The sequence below is a fragment of the Mustelus asterias genome, chromosome 24 (genome assembly GCF_964213995.1).
Source record: "Mustelus asterias chromosome 24, sMusAst1.hap1.1, whole genome shotgun sequence".
Classification (NCBI taxonomy): domain Eukaryota; kingdom Metazoa; phylum Chordata; class Chondrichthyes; order Carcharhiniformes; family Triakidae; genus Mustelus; species Mustelus asterias.
The window spans coordinates 7150323-7168780 of record NC_135824.1 but is presented as its reverse complement, the minus strand read 5'-3'; the positions used below and the strand labels follow the sequence as shown (position 1 = coordinate 7168780).

Sequence of the window (18458 nt, the reverse complement as noted above, 5' to 3'; positions counted from 1 at the left end):
ATAGATACAAAGTACTCATTTCATAGTTTTCCCATTTCCTCTGCCTTATACAAAGAATAAAGAACAAAGAAAATTACAGCACAGGAACAGGCCCTTCGGCTCTCCAAGCCTGCACCGACCATGCTGCCGACTTAACTAAAACCCATCACCATGAAGATTTTCCTTTGGGTCCTTAATAGGACCAACTTTTTCCCAATCAAACCACCATCATTTTAAATATTCATATCTCTCCTTTTCCTGTTTCCTTTTAACTTCTACTTCCTTTGCCATCCGTAGTGCATCATGTTCTATCATTTCTCCTCAAAGTCTCTCTTTAATAAATGCCCTTCATTGCTTCATTACTGCCTTATCCTAAAATCGCCTTTTCCAAATGACCTGTGCAAAGTCCCTTATTACATAACCATAATTAGCTCTTCCCCTGTTCAGCATTTTTACCTTTAATATTTTATCTATTTTCATAATTACTTTGAACAAAACTACATTGTGGTTGCTGCTAGCTAGATGTTTGCTTACTGTAAACACACTCCACTTTCCCTACTTAATTTCTCAAATCCAGAGCCAATACTGCTTCCTTCTTTGTTGGTTTGAAAACAATTGATCAAGAATCTTCTGTGCACATATCATAAATTCTCCTTCCGTATCCTCGTCCCGGTCTATATTCCAAGTCGTCTATTACTGTGGGGAAAGAACTGAAAAAATACCAAAGGATGCTCCTGCTCTGATCCCTGGAATGTTTTGCAAGGGCAATAAATGGATGAGTGGACCAGGCTTGAACCTGCCAATATTCACAACCACTTGAGCCACATCACATCAGTGTCAGACCAACTATAGAATCCCAGTATAAATCAACGCCTTTAGGAGAGCTGAGCAATTTTAGGCTTGCCGGGGGGGGGGGGGGGGGGGGGGGTGTGTGTGTGTGTGGATGGATGGATGTGGGTGAAGTAAAAGAGAAAAGAGAAGCAAAGGAAAAAAAATCAGAAAGGTTTAGACCATCGTAGTGAGCAATGAAGGAGTGGGGCAGGTGGTTTTATCAGATGCATGTGTTTCATAACAACTCTTCAGTCTGTAACAATTGGAGTACTTTAGATGACGCATTGCAGAACTTAAGTGCATCAGTGTACATGAAAAAAATCAAGATTTATCATTAAAACGTACATACTTACCATATTACTTTGGCTATTTATTTAGAATAAGCAAATTAATATGTATTATTAGTAAATCAGCCCACATAAACATTTCCAGCTGTGGATTCTTACATTTACATGCAGATAGATTGAATCTATGTTTTTAATATGAATGCAGTGCGTATTCTGTTGCAGCAGAACTGCACCCAATAGAATAGGAATTGAATCAGCATGAGATAATCAAGTGTCTCTGATAAAGTATTAGTCGACACATTGATCGAAACATAAGATGCAGGTTTCTTTGTGACCTAATTCTGTTCTATGCATAGATTCCATTAAATGGCAGCCAGCTTTCGTGAGCTCCTGGAAAATACAATTAACACACCTCAGATGCATTGGGTTCAGAGTCAGCCTGAATATTTTTTATGTAAGTCATCCTATGTGCTAAAGATAGTTTAACTGAGTTTTTCTTTTAACAGCGGTGAAACAACCCTTGCAAATGCGAATACAATTTGAAATAGTAGATAAAGAGAAAGAAGCCTGAAAATTACCAGTGGACAGTTTGGTTTTCTAAATCTTAAATGGTGCTATTAAATAAAAGATTGGGTAACTGTAGTCATGTATGATTTTTAAAGTACTGGATGAACCTAATCAATGAATCCCCATCTGTGCTGAGGGATCTGATTTTAATCCAGGTGACAAAAATAGTTCATACAACTGGAACAGGGATTTCCCCACAGGATTAATGACCCCAAAATGGAGGTCAAAGTCTACACTGTGTGGAGAACAGTTAGTCTTCAGTGGCTTTCCCTGAATTGGCCAATTAGCAGGCAGTGGGTGGGCTCCAATTAAGGAGGGCGGGTGGACTCTTGAAGTTAAGAAGGCCAATAGGGGCCCATACAGCTTGGAAGCAGTCGCAGGTTGCTTTTGTATGTAAGTGAGGGAGAAGGCGCTCCATGATGGGGGCACTGCCTCCCCAACTTTTTAAAAATGAAATTAGCACTCAGCAGCCAGGCCACCTCTGTGGGAAGCTCCTCCACAGAGTGTCTTGCAACTGCGACTGAAACAAGGGACTGCTACATCTGCCCGAAGCGCTGGTATCCCTGTTGGCAACAGGAGGCCATCTCCAGGCGGCTGTCCATTTTCCTGACGACTCCTGGGACCCTTGGAGGCCAACTGGAAAATTCCAGTCAGGCTTCAACAATAAGCCCTCCATTATGTGATTCAACTGTGCAGCTCCCCATTCCAACCTGCCACTGGGAAAATGGCTCAGGGGCAGGATGGGGCTAAAGAACCAGCATGTTGGCCAGTGATGTCCCATCAAAACCTAAACATTCAGCATGTGGTCTCAGCATCCATGGGTTTGTGCGGCAATCAAGAAAGAAAGCAACTTAGCATGTTTGGACTCACTTACACTGCTCCATAAGAAGGCATGAGCAATGGTAGATTGGGTAAGATACTGGAAGAATACCAGTCTTCTTGGAATTGTACCTGAAAACAAGTAACTAATTTGACACGAGGAAAAATTGGGTAGGTGCAATAGAATGTAACTTTTTTCAATGGGCTGTTAATGCAAAAGTCCCTCTAAGTTGTGCAAAATCTACATTCAATATTTAGATAACAGCTTGTTTCAATTCTGGGAAGTTCTGCTTCCTATTCATTCCAGAGGGAGGTGAATTACTGTTCAAAATTATCTGCTGGCAAATTTCAAATTGCTTGATTTGATTTTCTGCTGCAATGGGAGAAACACAGCAACAATGAAAAGGCCACAACAGCCAAGAATGTAGTTGCAAAATGCCATCACCAGCTTGCTGAAGGCATGCTTCCAAGAAGTGAAAACAGTTTTTAAATGCAAATGTTTTGTACTCATTTTTTCTTTCTTAAATTTGCTTGCCATCTCTCCTGAGAATGCTGATTCTTCCTGGTGTGTAGCAAGTTGTCCCGGGTACTTCACTGAGTTCATGTGGGAGCCCAGCGAAGCCCAGTGGAAAGGATACTTGTTTGCAGAGAGACTTACAGCTGAGCCAGACATTGTTCTCATCTGAGATGCACATTTACCAGCAAAGATGACCAGATATCAATCAGGGGTGTGAAATGTTTCTGAATTCCTGTCCAACTGAAAGGCACCGAGGCCAATCACATATCTTACTGTCATCCCAGCTGACAATAGGTAACTCGATGAAAACCATTTGAAACCTTCTGATCTTTATGGCTCAGTGAATCTACTTACTGAAGCATTGGGAGAGCAATTTTGCAATAATTGTTTCCCTCTACATTTTTCCAGCTTAGGGGTTTATTAATACTAAATCCTACTTGAATGATGTTGAGATTTAATAGTCAATCACATAACTCTCATGACAACTCCTCTAATCTTTAGCAGATGTTAGTTTACATAATATTCTATTGTAGTGGCTGGTTATGGTACTCACCAGCATACCAGAGGTCTTGCCCTCATGTCAAAGTAAGTTGTGAACTGAATTCAATAACTCTGTTCATCTGTAGGTTGGCAAACAAACAAACTGACTTAAATGATGTCAAATTCGACTGGTTCACCAACACCACTGGAAGAGGACCTACCACCTCTAGCCAGTCTGGCTTAGATGTGACTTTGAGTCTCCTCTGTGGTTAATTCTTAACGTTCTCTGAAGTGTCCTTGCAAGTTTCTGTTGAACAAACAATTGCTATCAAAGGAAGCAGCCCATCAACTTCCTTGGACAGTCAGTTACTCGCATCCAAAGAACAAAAAAAAAGATTTTTGACTGAAATTTGTAACTAAGAGTTGGGGGTGTGTGTGTGTGTGTGTGTGTGTGTGTGTGTGTATTCTCCGGCCTCCCAGCCACGTGTTTCTTGGCAGTGCATTATTCACTAGTGGTGGAAATTCTTTGGTCCCAACACTGTCAATGGGATTTACCACTGATGCCACCCCACGCCGCCATGAAACCCGTGGGAGGGGGTCTGCTGTCGGCAGGACTAGAAAATCCCACCGGCGTGAATGGCTGGAGAATTCAAATGAAATTAAATACTGTACTATTAAATCATTTCAATATCAGTTACAGATAATTATTATGCCCCTCCCTCTTCCCAGATTTATCCCCTCTTCACCTGAAGGTGATCGTGGCTTCTGTTAAGGTCCACGATACATTGTCCAAATGTAAAATGGTCCCACCTGAAATATTGTTATCTTCCAAATGCTAAGAGTCTCTACTGTGCACTTCTAGTGTTTTCTGTTTTTATTTTGAATCTTCAGCATTTTCAGTTTCTTTTTATTATTGTGTATAAATGCAACTCTAGTTTTATATCAAAAGGCACATAGCATTCAAACTTGGGCTTTTGGAGTTATGGTTGTTTATAGGTTGAACTTGGGCATTACTCAATGGACTGAGGCACCACCTGGAAAAGCCACAATTTTCCCAGCACTTGCATTACTGTTATTTAAACTGGACCCATAAAAGTCGGCTTGAATTTAATCACCACAATGCATCTTTAGTGAAACATCACTCATTTCATGGTGAGCTTAGTGTTTTAAATTGCTTATTTAAGTCTGTGCAGTTTCCACAATTTCACACTTCTATGATAAATTTCTCCCCTCGAGGTGAAAGGGTCCAGGTTCACCAAACGGTGGATTAATCCCCGAATCCCATTGAACAAGAAGCACGCATGCAAACCAGCAGAAATTGAATGGCAATAAAGGGTTTATTTTGGATTGATTCAAACTATTTCAGAGGGGTAAGGATACTCCCAAATTTCATTAGTCTGCCGAGCAAATGAAATGGCATTGCACTTATAAGCTCTAATTTATATTTATGCTCCAGTTCCTCCCAGTAAAGAATGTGTCTTTGCTGAAAAGGGGCTTTACTGCAGAAATGTAATTAACAAACTCTCAGAATGTTGCCACTTAAAATGGTCAGAGCTACTTGTATTTGAATTGTAATGGCTGCCTGCCGCTTGATTAGAAAGAGTGACTTTAAAACAAAAGTGCTAAATACAACAGCAGTTTCAGCTGCTCCAGAGAAGAAACATTTCAAGCCGTATAGACGAGTGCAACAAAAATAACACCAGGAGATAAAGTGAGGAGAGACACAGTATAATTATTATTTACTAGTTCTGCTGGATGCCACAGATATTCTTAACAGCTTGTTCATTGTCAAATCAACAAACAGTGCTGAATAAATGACCTATTGGGAATTATTCTCCGGCAGCATTCCTCCCCCTTGCTGGATGTCATTTACAATCAGTGAAGGCTGCCTCAAAGCTGACAGCAGCTCCCTGAAAGCCCTGCAGACTCCAGCTCTTTACCAGCTACTCGAGTCTATCTTCAAAATGAACATGATAAAATCTTGTACAATTCTCTGCGATTCATAAAGACTTGTTCATTTGGCTGGCACAAACCCTATAGGATCCTAAATGGCTGAACTTAAATCCTGTGTTTTGGCTTATTTTTCACGCAGATCATTTCTATAACTCATCTTTTAAAAACATCAATGGGATAAATGCTGCAAAAAAGCAGGATTTCAAAACATCTTGGTGTCAATAGTGAACATGACAGTAAATCCCTTCAATGGCCTTGCACAAAAAATGTACTGAACAAGTTTTAAAAAGCCAATTATACAATGGTTGACATAATGATCAGAGGTGCCATTTTTGTGGGCACAGAAACACAATGGCACAGAGGTTTGAATGAAAAAAGGTTGGGCTGGATTATCTACTGTTATGCCACTCAAAATAGGATGGGATGGTGGAGCAATATAATCAAGCAGCAGGGCCTACTTTGATATTTTCACCTTAAGTAAGCTTCATTCCCTGATGAGATTTAAGTTGGCCACTTGTCTAGTTCTTGCTGTATGCAAATGTCAGTGAGTTGCCAGGGTGGGTAGGAGGCAAGGGGAAGAGCGTCCAGCCTCCCATCTCAATTCCCCCTTCCTGCCTGTGTTACCACTGCATGTTATAAAACCTGTTAAATTACCTATATGTACATATATTCATCTATATTATATATAGATAGATATAAATATATAGATGTTTATTTATACTAGGTGCTAAACAGTTATGTGTAGCCAGAGATAGGCTGAGCAAGGATATATCATTTAAATCAGAAGTTGCTGAGAATACTGAAAGCTATTTAGGGATTGTATCGGCAAGTAAGACCTCCCATTTTGTTGGCATACGTTCTAGAATTATAGTTCCAGACATGATAGATAATGCAGCCCTTGAATTTCTGTGTACAAGGGACAAGGTATGAGATGACAAAATCACCAGGGAAGGCGTTCTGCAAACAGTTCAAATAGTTTAAGAAGTTTTGTAGGTGCTATTTTGTGCAGGCCTTTTTTGAATGTGGTTGACTCTTAAATGTCCTCAGGGATGGGCAATTAATGCTGGCCTAGGCAGCGACACCCATATCCCATGGACGAATTTAAAAACTGAAGCAAGAAATTGCAATAATGTTTGTACTGCACAAACAGACCCTGATTTTTTTTCTCTTGTGATGTGGTTCATGTCACAATATTGATGGCAATAAACATCTTCCTTATGCTGCGGAAGATGGATTCTGGCATAGAGAGAAATAACTTCATCAAGTTTCAAAGGACTAACAATTTTTGGACTGTATGAAATCAAAAAGCAAGAGATGGGTTTTCCCTTTATAGCACAAGGAAAATGTAAACATTGGAAATCTGAAACCGAAACATGAAATGCAAAACTATACAAGTTAGTCAGCATCCTTAAGAGGAAAATATGAGTTAAATTTCTGGGTTCTATCCTTCTGAAGGCACTGGCTGGTTTGCTACTCTAGGAATTGTTTTGTAGTTTAAGATACAATATATCACATGGCAGTTACATAGGAGTAGAGTTTTGTGGACAATATTATTTTTGTCTTGAAATGACAATGTGTTCTCTTGTACTCACAAACTTAAGAATGACTTAAGTTTTTTGTTTTAGGTTCAAATTCAATCATTAACTGAAAGATAAACTCAAAAATTAGGATATGGAGCTAGGTTGCAGATCAATCATGATCTGACTGAATGGTGGACCAGGTCCAAGGGACTAAATGTCCCTATGTTCCTAGGAGTCCTGGAAATGTTAGCTTTGGCCTTTTATTGTTCAGGTGTGATGCATGAAGCCACTTTCCTCCTTTGGATTACAGCATACTTCATATTCTTGCCATACCAATATTTGGTATTGTTGCGGAGCACAACTTTAGTTGCCAATGCACAATACAGATGGGTGAATGAAGTTAAGGAAAGACAAAGCATTGAAGATATTGCTAATGCGAGAAGGCTCTTTTTAAAGCATTCTACATTTGAAGGGAGTTTTATTATCTATTGTACCTGTTCCTTTCAAATAATTTTCATTAATAATTGTTCTAATTTTTTTTACTACTGAACCTATTCTGCTGATTGAACCCAATTTTCTGATTACAAACATATTGCCTTATTTTTTGTGTTGAGGCAGCATGGATTTGCTTGCAGCTGATTTTTTTGACCCGAGTTCAGAAAAAAAACAGATATCAGATGGCTTATTCATATTGCAGTTGCTCCCACTGGCATATTACAATAAACAAAGTCTACGGGACTCTTGCCAAAACAAGTAAACCAAGCATAAACAGAACAAAAACAACCAATAATCACAAGTGGCACACTGATCACAAGCTTTTCAAAAGATGCTACATGCAATATTTCAGAAGGAAAAAGGACACAGCCAGACAACTTTCTAGAAGAAGAGAGGGAGCAATGGAGAAGAAGCTGCATCAGACACAGACTGTACTCATCTGCCATTACCCTCCACCCACATTGATAGAGGCACAACTTCTTGGCAGTGACCTGTAGAATTAGCTACATGAACCCTGGGGCAGCAGACAGCCAGATGCAATGCTATGTGATCTGCTAAAAATACAAATCCAGCCAACATGAATTACCAGTGACAGGGGCAGTCAGCTTCACCCTCAATTCTGATTCCTCCACCATCTTTCAGATATGCTGCAATGTTGTCTATGGGGACAGCTCCTTGGAGTGGCAAGGAGAGCGACTGCTACCAGCTCATTTTCTGACACTTTTATTCCATCAGTTTTCAAATATGGGGTTGGAGTGCTGTGCTATCCATTGTTTGGCCAGGCTCAGCTTCCTGCATTCACAATTATTGTCGCAGACAGCCATTTTACTGACCCAACCAATTCTGAAAGAGTTGAAGTGAACATTAAAATATCAGTACAGGATCAAAATACTGCGGATGCTGGAAATTTGTAATAAAAGTAGAAAATATTGAGTTTTGATGACCTTTCCACAGATACTGTCAGATCTGCCGAGTATCTCCAGTACTTTTGTTTTCATTGAAATATTAGCATCATTTGTAATCTACCAACATTTCCATTCCGGTTGCATCCCTTTAAATTTTACCCAACACCTGGTATAAGCGGCTCTTTAAGGGCTACTTAATGTGATTTCTTGCTCCCTCAAAATACAGGAGGCTGATCACATTGAAGGTCAGAGAAGGTACTAAAAAAAAGCACTGCCTAGTACCTGATTAGAAATTCCTTCCTTGAAATGAAGCACTTTGAAATGATTCTGAAGATGTAATAAGATGCTCTGTAAATGCAAATTGTTCTGTGATCTGGTCGTTACAAAATACAAGTGATAATTTCAATAAGATTATCAGATACTATTCTGCCTTGCCTGCCCTCACCTCTGTCACCTCAGCTGAAACCATATGAAGGCCAACAGAAGAAAAATTCTTAAACTGGCACAGCATTCAAATCCATGTTAGGAACTGAATACAGTTTTTTTCTGTTTAATCCTGATTAAAAAGAATTCTGGCAATCCATTCATGATATTTAACTGAACGAAGGTCTATGTCAAATAATGCAAACTGCTCCATATCATTAATAAAACTGAGTATGTAGTTGTACTCTGCACCACCTATAGTGAATTCTAAACTCTAATCCCACAACAGGTAATTCTGAGAAGACAAGAAGAATGTTCTTTGTTTGTGAGCTGAAAAAAAACACATACATACCACTGCTTACGTTGCACTGCCCAGTAGTAGTCTGAACAAGAAACCCACTAAGAGGTGGGCTCGTATCATGTTAGGACTCAATCAAATGCATAAGTTGTCCCATAAACACTCATTGACAAGTGGACAATTTAAGGCAGCTATAGGATTTTCTCATTCATAAGTCCCTTGGAGGTCAGAAGCCAATGTCCCCAATCTACAACAAGCCAAATGCCTCATGGACTGGTATTTCTGAGGCAATTGACAACCAAATAGGTAAATACAATGTGATCGAACATTACAAGCTTCTAAGAGCTAAATATATTAATTCAAATACAGAAGGTCGGAAGGCTGAAATTATGTTCAGAGCAAGGCAAATAAGGCATACATTTTCATCCAAAAAGCTGGAAGAAGAAAAGTAGAAATACCCATCAAAAAGGGATGGACCTGTTGGGCATAATGGTCATTTCAATCTCCTGGAAACTATTAAGACAACTGCTTATTTTGTCAACACGATGAAATGAAAATTAGCTCCTGAATGGCATGTGGAAATATAATTAAACATATCAGGCCAGGCTGTCAACAGTACAACTGTACTAATTATTTGCTGTAAAAAGGCAAGTCTAATGACTAGACTAATTGGTGTGTCCCATGTGCAATGTAACATTCCTTTAAATGTCTGACTAACCAGGATATCTGCTCCCACCTGAATGTGTGTGAGCTTTAGATGTCAAAACATAATTTGCAACCAGCAAATAACACACCCAGAAGAGTATGGGCCAATTCCCCTCCAAAAATTGCTTTAAACTGATTGAGATGTTTTCCTTGCAAACAAAATAACATATTTATATAACACCTTATTGTGGTTAATAGATTAGTTTTGAAGTTCATTGAGCAGTGTTGTATAGGTAAATGTGACAGCCAATTACACAATATGACTGATTGACCAGTTGGTAGGATAATAAAAACAAAATACTATGGATGCTGGAAATCTGAAATAAAAACAAGTACTGCTGGAAATACTCAGCAGATCTGGCATTGTGGAGAAAGAAAACAGATTTAATGTTTCAAGTTGAATACGACTCTTAGAATCATATTTGACTTGAAACGTTAACTCCATTTCTCTCTCCGCTGATCCTGCCTGACCCAAGTGGTGGTGTTTGTTGCAGTTTTTAATGTATGCTTTATTCACAATTTAGACCTTGTCCTTTACACCGAGAGGTCCTGTATTTTAACCCAGCTAAGGCAGATGAGATTAAACCCTTCGGGGGCGATCTTACCCTGGCAGTGCCCAATGGGGACCATGGTACTGCCCACTGGGCACCAAGCAGTGCCAAGGGGGCAATGCCTAAGAGGAGGAGGCGGTGCCTGAAGGGTGCAGGGCCTGAAGGGATGGGCCCACGACAGGGAAGCGGGAAGCTCCATAGGGGTGTACTCCACATTGGGGGAGGGGGTGAAAATCGGACAGGGCAGCAATTGGCAAGATGGGGGAGGGGGTTTGATGGGTGGTGGAGGGGACCTGTGAGTGGGGGAGGGATCAGGAGCAGCAATTGGCTGGGGGGGGGGGGAGGCATGTCTGGGAGTGCGATACTAGTGGGGTGGGGAGGGTGACAGATCTCCCAGTGCACTGTGTATACTTGCAATGGTGCCCTTAGAGCCCAGCAGGCAGCTAGTTGGTGAGAATAGGTTCCGCCCACTCCTCCTACTGGCGAGAATCACAGTTTGCACCTTTTTTTTTCTAAGTGCCATACGATTGCTCACCTAAAAAATGGGCGTGTTTCTCTCCCGTTTTCATGCTCGTTTGGTAAAATTGCCCCCTTTGTCTTTTGGTTTCTGTTAAAGAGGTACCAAATTAAGTGGGTTCAGCCAGGCTCAGTGTGGGTACACCTTTCAGATTTAAGTTTTAATTTTTTAAATTTATTAATCACAAGTAGCTTACATTAACACTGAAATGAAGTTACTGTGAAAATCCATTAGTCGCCACGCTCCGGGGCCTGTTCGGGCACACTGAGGGAGAATTTATCACGGCCAATGCACCTAACTAGCACGTCTTTCAGACTGTGGGAGGAAACTGGAGCACCCGGAGGAAACCCACGCAGACACGGGGAGAACGTATAGAATCTGCACAAACAGCGACCCAAGCCGAGAATCGAACCTGGGTCCCCGGCACTGTGAGGCAGCAGTACTAACCACTGTGCCACCATGCTGCCCCCTTTTCTTACCAAAAGTAGGCACAAAAATGAATAGACAAATAGACCTTTCAAATAAAATGTATGTAAAATAAAAAAACTGGGCTAAACTCTTTGATGATTTATCGATTAAGGTTAAAAATCACAAAAATTGTGATATGTTGTTAGGGCAGTATCAAGTTCTTTTAGGTCTTGCTAGAATTTGTGAATGTTGCTCGAAAATCAAATAATTTCGAAGTTTCAAATAAATTGGGTGACTTACCATGAGCTCTTCAGGTGCAGGCCTTTCTGTTGACAACTTCCTCATGCTGTAGTAAGCAAACACAGTAATTATTTCACAAACCTTATGAATTCTGAAATATGATCATAGTTTCACAGATTAACAAGAAGATTATTGTTTTCCAAAGTTTTAAATGCATGTCAATTTTTTTTGATCTTCTATTTTCAAAACATTGGCTCTGTAACAACTGGCATTTGGTAGTTTTATGTCCAATTTTGGTGACACTCATACAAGAGCCTGTCAAACTTGCCTATGTCAAAAGCAGGTGTTCGGCCATTAACAAGCAAATAAGAGTCCGAACACCCATTTCTGCCACCACCACCCCCCCCCCCCCCACCCCCCCCCACCCCTCATAACTTACATTTGCATCTGAGCAGCCAGCAACAGTACTGATGTCTCCAGAAAAACCAAAGCCAAGCAGCACAGAGTTAAAATGAATTAAACCTCATTTTTGATTCCATCCTCCGGGACTCCCCAACTACATCTACAAGATCCACATTCAGTGCTCTCATCCCTGCAATTCTGCACACTACACTCCCATGATCATCATTTTGCTTCCCAATCGCAGATAACCCTCTGTTGACAATCGTCACATTCCATTCCTTCTTCAGATCACCACAAACTTCTTTCCCGACAACTCTCCATCATCCAGCTATTCCTCCTATAAACTCTGGCAATCTTCTTTCTCAATCCCTGACAACATTCCAATAACATCTCAGAGCCCAGTTATTTCTCCTTCAAGATTCAGTGATCTTATTAATAACTTACCTGAACCTTGGTACATAAATCTGTGCAGGCTCCTACTACTGCCCCATCTTAGGAGAGGCAGTGGCGTAGTGGGATTGTCATTGGACTAGTAATCCAGAGACCCAGGGCAAGATCTGGGGACCCGGGCTCAAATCCCACCATGGCAGATGGTGAATTCAATAGAAAAAAATTTGGAATGGTCTAACGATGATCATGAAAACCATTGTTGATTGTCGTGTAAACCCATCTGGATCACTAATATCTTTAAGAAAAGGAAATCTGCCATCCTTACCTGGTCTGGTGTACATGCGACTCCAGATCTACACCAATGTGGTTGATTCTCAAATGCCCTTTGAAGTGGAGGGCAGTTAGGGAGGGGCAGTAAATACCAGCCCAGCCAGTGACAACCACATACCGCAAATTAATTTTAAAAAATCTACATTACAATGAGCTCTGAGGCCCAAAGCTCCAGTCACCTTACACATCCCCATTTTGGAGTTAGCACTCTGTGGATGAGGTGCCCAAAATGGAACTGAATTTTCACACCTACTACTTTTGTTACACTATCATTTTTATTTAATTATTTTCTGGAGTGAACAAGGAAAGCATCACTCATGAGTCAACAGTGTGTAAATGATGGGTATCATAGAATAGACCACATACAGATTCGCCTAATCAAAAAGTTAGGAAAATTGACTTCTTGAAAAAAGTTTTTTAAAATTATTTTAAGTGACAGTGGCACTAGTACCTTACAGAAAGACTCTATTTAGGTCCCTTGCTTTTGCTGAATTTGCTGACCCAAGCTGAATTAGCAGGGCAATGCCACAATTGGCTTGTGGTCCTAAATTTGGAAGCAGGAAAGTATCTACTCAGAAATCACTATTAATTGATATTCGCTAACTCCCGAAAGGGAAATTGTGTGTAGGTAGACTTGGCGCTCACGCCCTTCACAGAAGAACATAATAAAAGGATCTCACATAAAGGATGGGTGATGCACTGAAAAGCTGTTCGCACTACAGGAGCTATCCCAGTGAGAGGGAAAATTTCAGTGAAAATCGTTAAGGAGGTGAAATTTTGAAGTTAAAATCAAAAGTTTAAGGATGGGGACAATTAGTACAATGAGGCATTGAATTTAAAGATGTTCCCACATAGAAGAGATTAAAATGTTATCTCAATCATGAAAATAAATAAGTTAGGGATAAATCTGTGGTCATGCAAGCTGTGCATAGTCTGCTAAATGTAGGGTGAAATGCCTGTACCCATTCCATACGCAATGGACTAGGTTTTCCAGTCAGTGGTGAAGCCTCAGCAAAAAAAGGGAGCAGAGGAGCCAGAGCTGTGGGCTGGGAGGAGAGGAGGAAAGGAATGCCAATAGAGAGTGGAGGATGTAGGGTCTGGTGAAGAGATGAGCTGAAAGAAATCAGGAAAAATATTTTTATTTCCAGTTAGCAATATAATTGTAATAAGCATTTGGAGGGGTTACTACACGTGGCTGTGATTAATAGCCCGTGTAAGTTGTGAGCAAACAGGCAAAGTTTTCTAATTAATGACCCCTGCCACTTTTAAGAATAGAAACTGCAGGACCATCATCGTGGGCTCCTGCGTAGCCCATTCAAGCGCACTGCAATTTCTGGATTTCAGTATATGTGAGCTTGTCATATGTTGTGGTGCTGTTGCATTCCTTAATAGCAGTGAACTTCTCTGCGTTCATCACCACTGGGATCACAAAATCTGGGCCAATCTGTTTATATGGTATAAAGAGGCCTTGGCCAAAAGATCAATGCTCCCACCCTCTTCAGTGTACCAATCCTGCTAAGTGGACAGAATCCTCACTGTCAGTGCTACTCCTGAGCTCGCCAAGAATCACAGAATCCTTACAGTGCAGAAGGAGGCCATTCGGCCCATCGAGTCTGTACCGACCACAATCCCATCCAGGCCCCATTCCCGTAACCCCACATATTTACCCTGCTAATCCCCTGATGCTAAGGGGCAATTTAGCATAGTCAATCAACCTAATCCGCACATCTTTGGAGTGTGGGAGGAAACCGGAGCACCCGGAGGAAACGCACGCTGACACAGGGAGAACATGCGAACTCCACACAGATAGTGACCCGAGGCCAGAATCAAACCCTGGCGCTGTGAAGCAGCAGTGCTAATCACTGTGCCACCATGCTGCCCCAACAGGAGGTTCCAAATAGCAATTGCCCGTCTTGTATGCTTAGTTCCAACTCTTCCACAATTTCATATATTTGCCATGAGTGTAATCATGGGGACAGTTCTATATCCCACCCTCTGCAGCACAGAGCACATTCAGCAAAAAGATAAATCCATAAAATGAGTCCTGGTTAGAAGGTTTTAGTGGTAAGTAGTGTCTATTTTCTTTCCTCAATATTTCTCTCTTTAAGATGGTCGATGTTTCTACAGATATCAGCTGTATTCTGGAAATACCTATACTTCACATGCAAACCTGGACAAGCAATGCTGGTGGGCTAATTGATCGCGGAGAGACGAGCCCACTTCCATCCGCATCTGATGTTTTTATATATATATATATATATATATACACACATTTTACACTGGAGGTAACTGTATGGCAATTAGCAATGGGAATCCAGGTAAACTTTCTCCCCCTTCTCAGCCTGGGGACAAGGGAACCAACTGTCATGCTCTTACTGTTGTCCCTGCAGAGATCATCGCAGGACGATCAAATCTAAGACGTTGGATTTGTATGGCTCAATAGCGCACTCAATGGGATACTTACCCACAGTCTTGGAGAGGAAACTTAAAAAAAAGTTTAAAGATGTTCTATAAAATTGCAACTGAAATAATAATGCAGGATACAAATGAAGTCAACATATGCAAACCTTGCCTGTGCTTAGAATACACTTGTAAGTAAATCACACTTTCAATACTGTGCTGCATAATTTCTGGACAGAATAGAAAAATGCTACACCAACCCTCGGAGAATTAAGGAAAATGCAATTCCATCTTTAGAATTCTCAAATTCCCACAAGTTGCACTGCCCAACTCTTCCAAAATCGACAAGTGAAATATTCACATTTTTTCTAACCATTAGAAAACTTCTTAAAAAACAAAATTAAAAATAATTTGCATGTTTTTTTCAAAATAGCATTTCCTTAAATTTTATATTTTTTGGGAGGCAGATCCACACAAAAGATGACAGCTGTGATATCACTATTACTGCCATCTGCTTTAATTACATTTATTTCATGTACTTGCACTTTACGAGGGGGCTGGGACATGTAAAAGAACAAACTAGCTGGGTTGGTTTTTCAATACTGTATTTGTTTAATTTTTAAAAATCTGAAATGGGAAAGGGATGATATCTTCACAGAAAATAGCTGCGAATGGTTTAAAAAATTACAAACTAAACCCTTCAGCAAAATTGTACACTCTTTAAAATAATTCAATGAAAAGTTTATTTCTTTTTGCATCAAAACATCTTTTAATGTTTTTATAATACAGGGATTGGTTTCTGTGAAATGCAAGTGTCATTTGAGGCAATGTATTCCCATAACATCTTATGCTAATAAAGGATGACACTCAAAAAATTAACAGACTCGAGTACTAAACAAGAAGCATAGTTATAAACCATTAACTATCGCAGAGGACAATTTGCTGTCTCCATAAACAAACATATGCACCTCTGGAATAATGCACCCATTAGCAAGCAATTCAAGCTGTCTAAAGACTTGTTTGGTAACGGTCCTAATCTATGATTCCAAAGTAGCTGCTTCTCCAGGGAAAACAAAGCTATTACCCACTATCATTTAGGTTTCAGCTTGACATCTGTGAACATTTCACACCAGTTACCCCTCCTTCCCCTTTTTAAAACTTTTATGTGACATCTGATAATTTCAAAAGCTGCTCCATGTTACGGTGTCGTATGACCTTCCATGTAAGTAACATTCACAGAAATTAGGCAACAGTATTCTTTTCCTTCTTTGCTATCCATCTGTTCACGGCCCATAGTCCCTCCCTGTCTATGGAAAGACGGAGGAGAGCCATAAGGTCTCCTAGAGTCTGAGAGCTAATGGAATGTATCATTTACACTGAGGAGATGGCATGTTTGCAAACTGAGCTTACCACTGAGTGATGAAATGTACAAATGGCTCAGAAAACACCCCAACCGGAAGGACTGGTGGATCCTGGGAAAGAGTAAGACAAAGAATATGAGTGAGAAAGTGAGAGCCAGATAGAGGAGAGGAAAGGGGAGAGAGGGAGAGAGAGACAGTGAAGAAGAGAGAGAGAGCGATCAAAGAAAAATCATCATTATTTTAGTTACATTAAATTTTTCTGACAAATTGAGTAACTCCACACAGCTTCTTTGACTTCGAACCTGAACCTTTTAGAGAAGGCTATTGATTGAATTTTTAACTTAAACGTTTTAGTTGGAATTTGGTCATCTATATTGTTAATATAAGTCAATCAATTCTCATTTCAAGAGGATAATTACCAGACTTTAATGTAAATACTGTAATACTGTGCACATGATTCAATTATTTTGCTATCTAAACATACAAGCATTTTCTTTAATTTTAAGTGGAACTGACATTACAAAAAATTTAAACACGGTTGAATTAGCCATATCACAAAGTACAAGCATTTGCCCCAAAAGGTTATTTTAAAACTTATATTTACATAACTTTAAACTTGAAGAGTTCACTAGAATCAGTCACAATCATTAATTTACAAAGAAGCTATTCAGAAAAAAATTAGACATGTTCCAGAAATAATCAAGTTGCTGACACACAATTGGTTTACTAACTGAAGTTCCAGTAAAACTATAAAAAGATGTACCATTACAATTATAAGCAAACAGTTATTGCAGCAGCCAATTTAAAGGCAGCAAAATGATTGCACCACCCAGTGCATAACAAAAAACCTCAGATGCAATTCCTTTGCAATTTCAACAAAAAAAGACTCAAATCGTGCAGAATTATGCGCAGAAATTTCTTAAAATTAAGATCCGCAGGAGTTTAATGGCTGCCTCATCAAATTTGCAATTGCTGAAGAACAGCAGAATATAAAAGGCAGCTGGAAGTGACTGCATTTTCATCTGTTCTCATTTTTCCATTAAAAATACCTTTTGGCTGCATTCTTCGTGACATCCCTGTTAAAACTACCCAGCAAAGTATGATACATGCACCTATTTAAATTAACAAAGAGATGACTTATTTTAATCTCACAGTGCTTTGGACTGCTTCAGCCATTTGGATGAGCAATATATCATTACATACAACCTTTCAATGCTTCAGGCAAAACTCAATGTGTGTAGCATTTGGTAGGAGCCAAACAATTTCTCTACTATATAACTGTGTCAAATGCATGCGTGTATTCATTACGGAAAAAAAGAGAAAGAGAAAGGTGTGTGTGTGTGTGTGTGGTGGGGGTGGGGGTGGTTTGAAAGAGATCTTTGATGTGTTGAAAAAACGACATGAAAAGCACCTCTGCAATTTGCGTGCTTCATTATCAATGGTAGCAAATAGATACAATCAGAGCTTCAAATGTGATTAGTAAATATACATGTAATTGCCGTAGCCAATTACAACTTCAAATTATCAGAAAAATGAGATCAGTAATTACAAGGGAGAAAATTAAGTAGATCTCTCATCTGAGCTTTGTCTCCCATTCATACAACAGGAGGCTGCTGGAAGAATACAATCAAATCAGAAAAGTAAATTGGTTGGGGGGGGGGGGGGGGGGCGCGGGGGGCGGGGGGGGGCGCGGGGGGCGGGGGGGGGGGGGGGAGAGAGATATAGAGGTAGGAAAAGTCAGTGAATAAAAACCTATTTGACAATGAACATCACAGTCTCAATCTTTTCGGTCTAACATTACACTGGGGTTTATGATTGGGCCGTGAGCACAGGCTGGGACATCTCCAATAGTAGGATTGAGGTCATAATGCTGACAGACCTCCATCTCTATGGATGTATTTTAGTGTACCAATATATCTACTGATTTTCTTTGTTGGTGAGTTATTTAAATTTCTCCTTCATTATTGACGGCAAGCAACCACGGTCCCTGGCAGCCAGGTAAATGCAGTTGTCAGCATGAGTTAAAGGAGTGAAAATGACCAATCACAAAGTCTATTGCCCACATTTTGGCTTGTGTGTG

The 18458-nt window shown here is 40.1% G+C and overlaps 1 protein-coding gene across 2 annotated transcripts in view; it reads right to left on the bottom strand.

Moving 5' to 3' along the window:
- Positions 1 to 18458, bottom strand: part of map2k5 (mitogen-activated protein kinase kinase 5) — a 290898-nt gene that overhangs the window by 23540 nt on the left and 248900 nt on the right. For both annotated transcript variants that reach the window (XM_078241240.1, XM_078241241.1), the window contains 2 exons: positions 16428 to 16489; positions 11556 to 11601 (listed from right to left, as the gene is read on the bottom strand). In XM_078241240.1, the coding sequence (XP_078097366.1) occupies positions 11556 to 11601; positions 16428 to 16489 (108 nt within the window). The remainder of the gene's footprint in view (positions 1 to 11555; positions 11602 to 16427; positions 16490 to 18458) is intronic.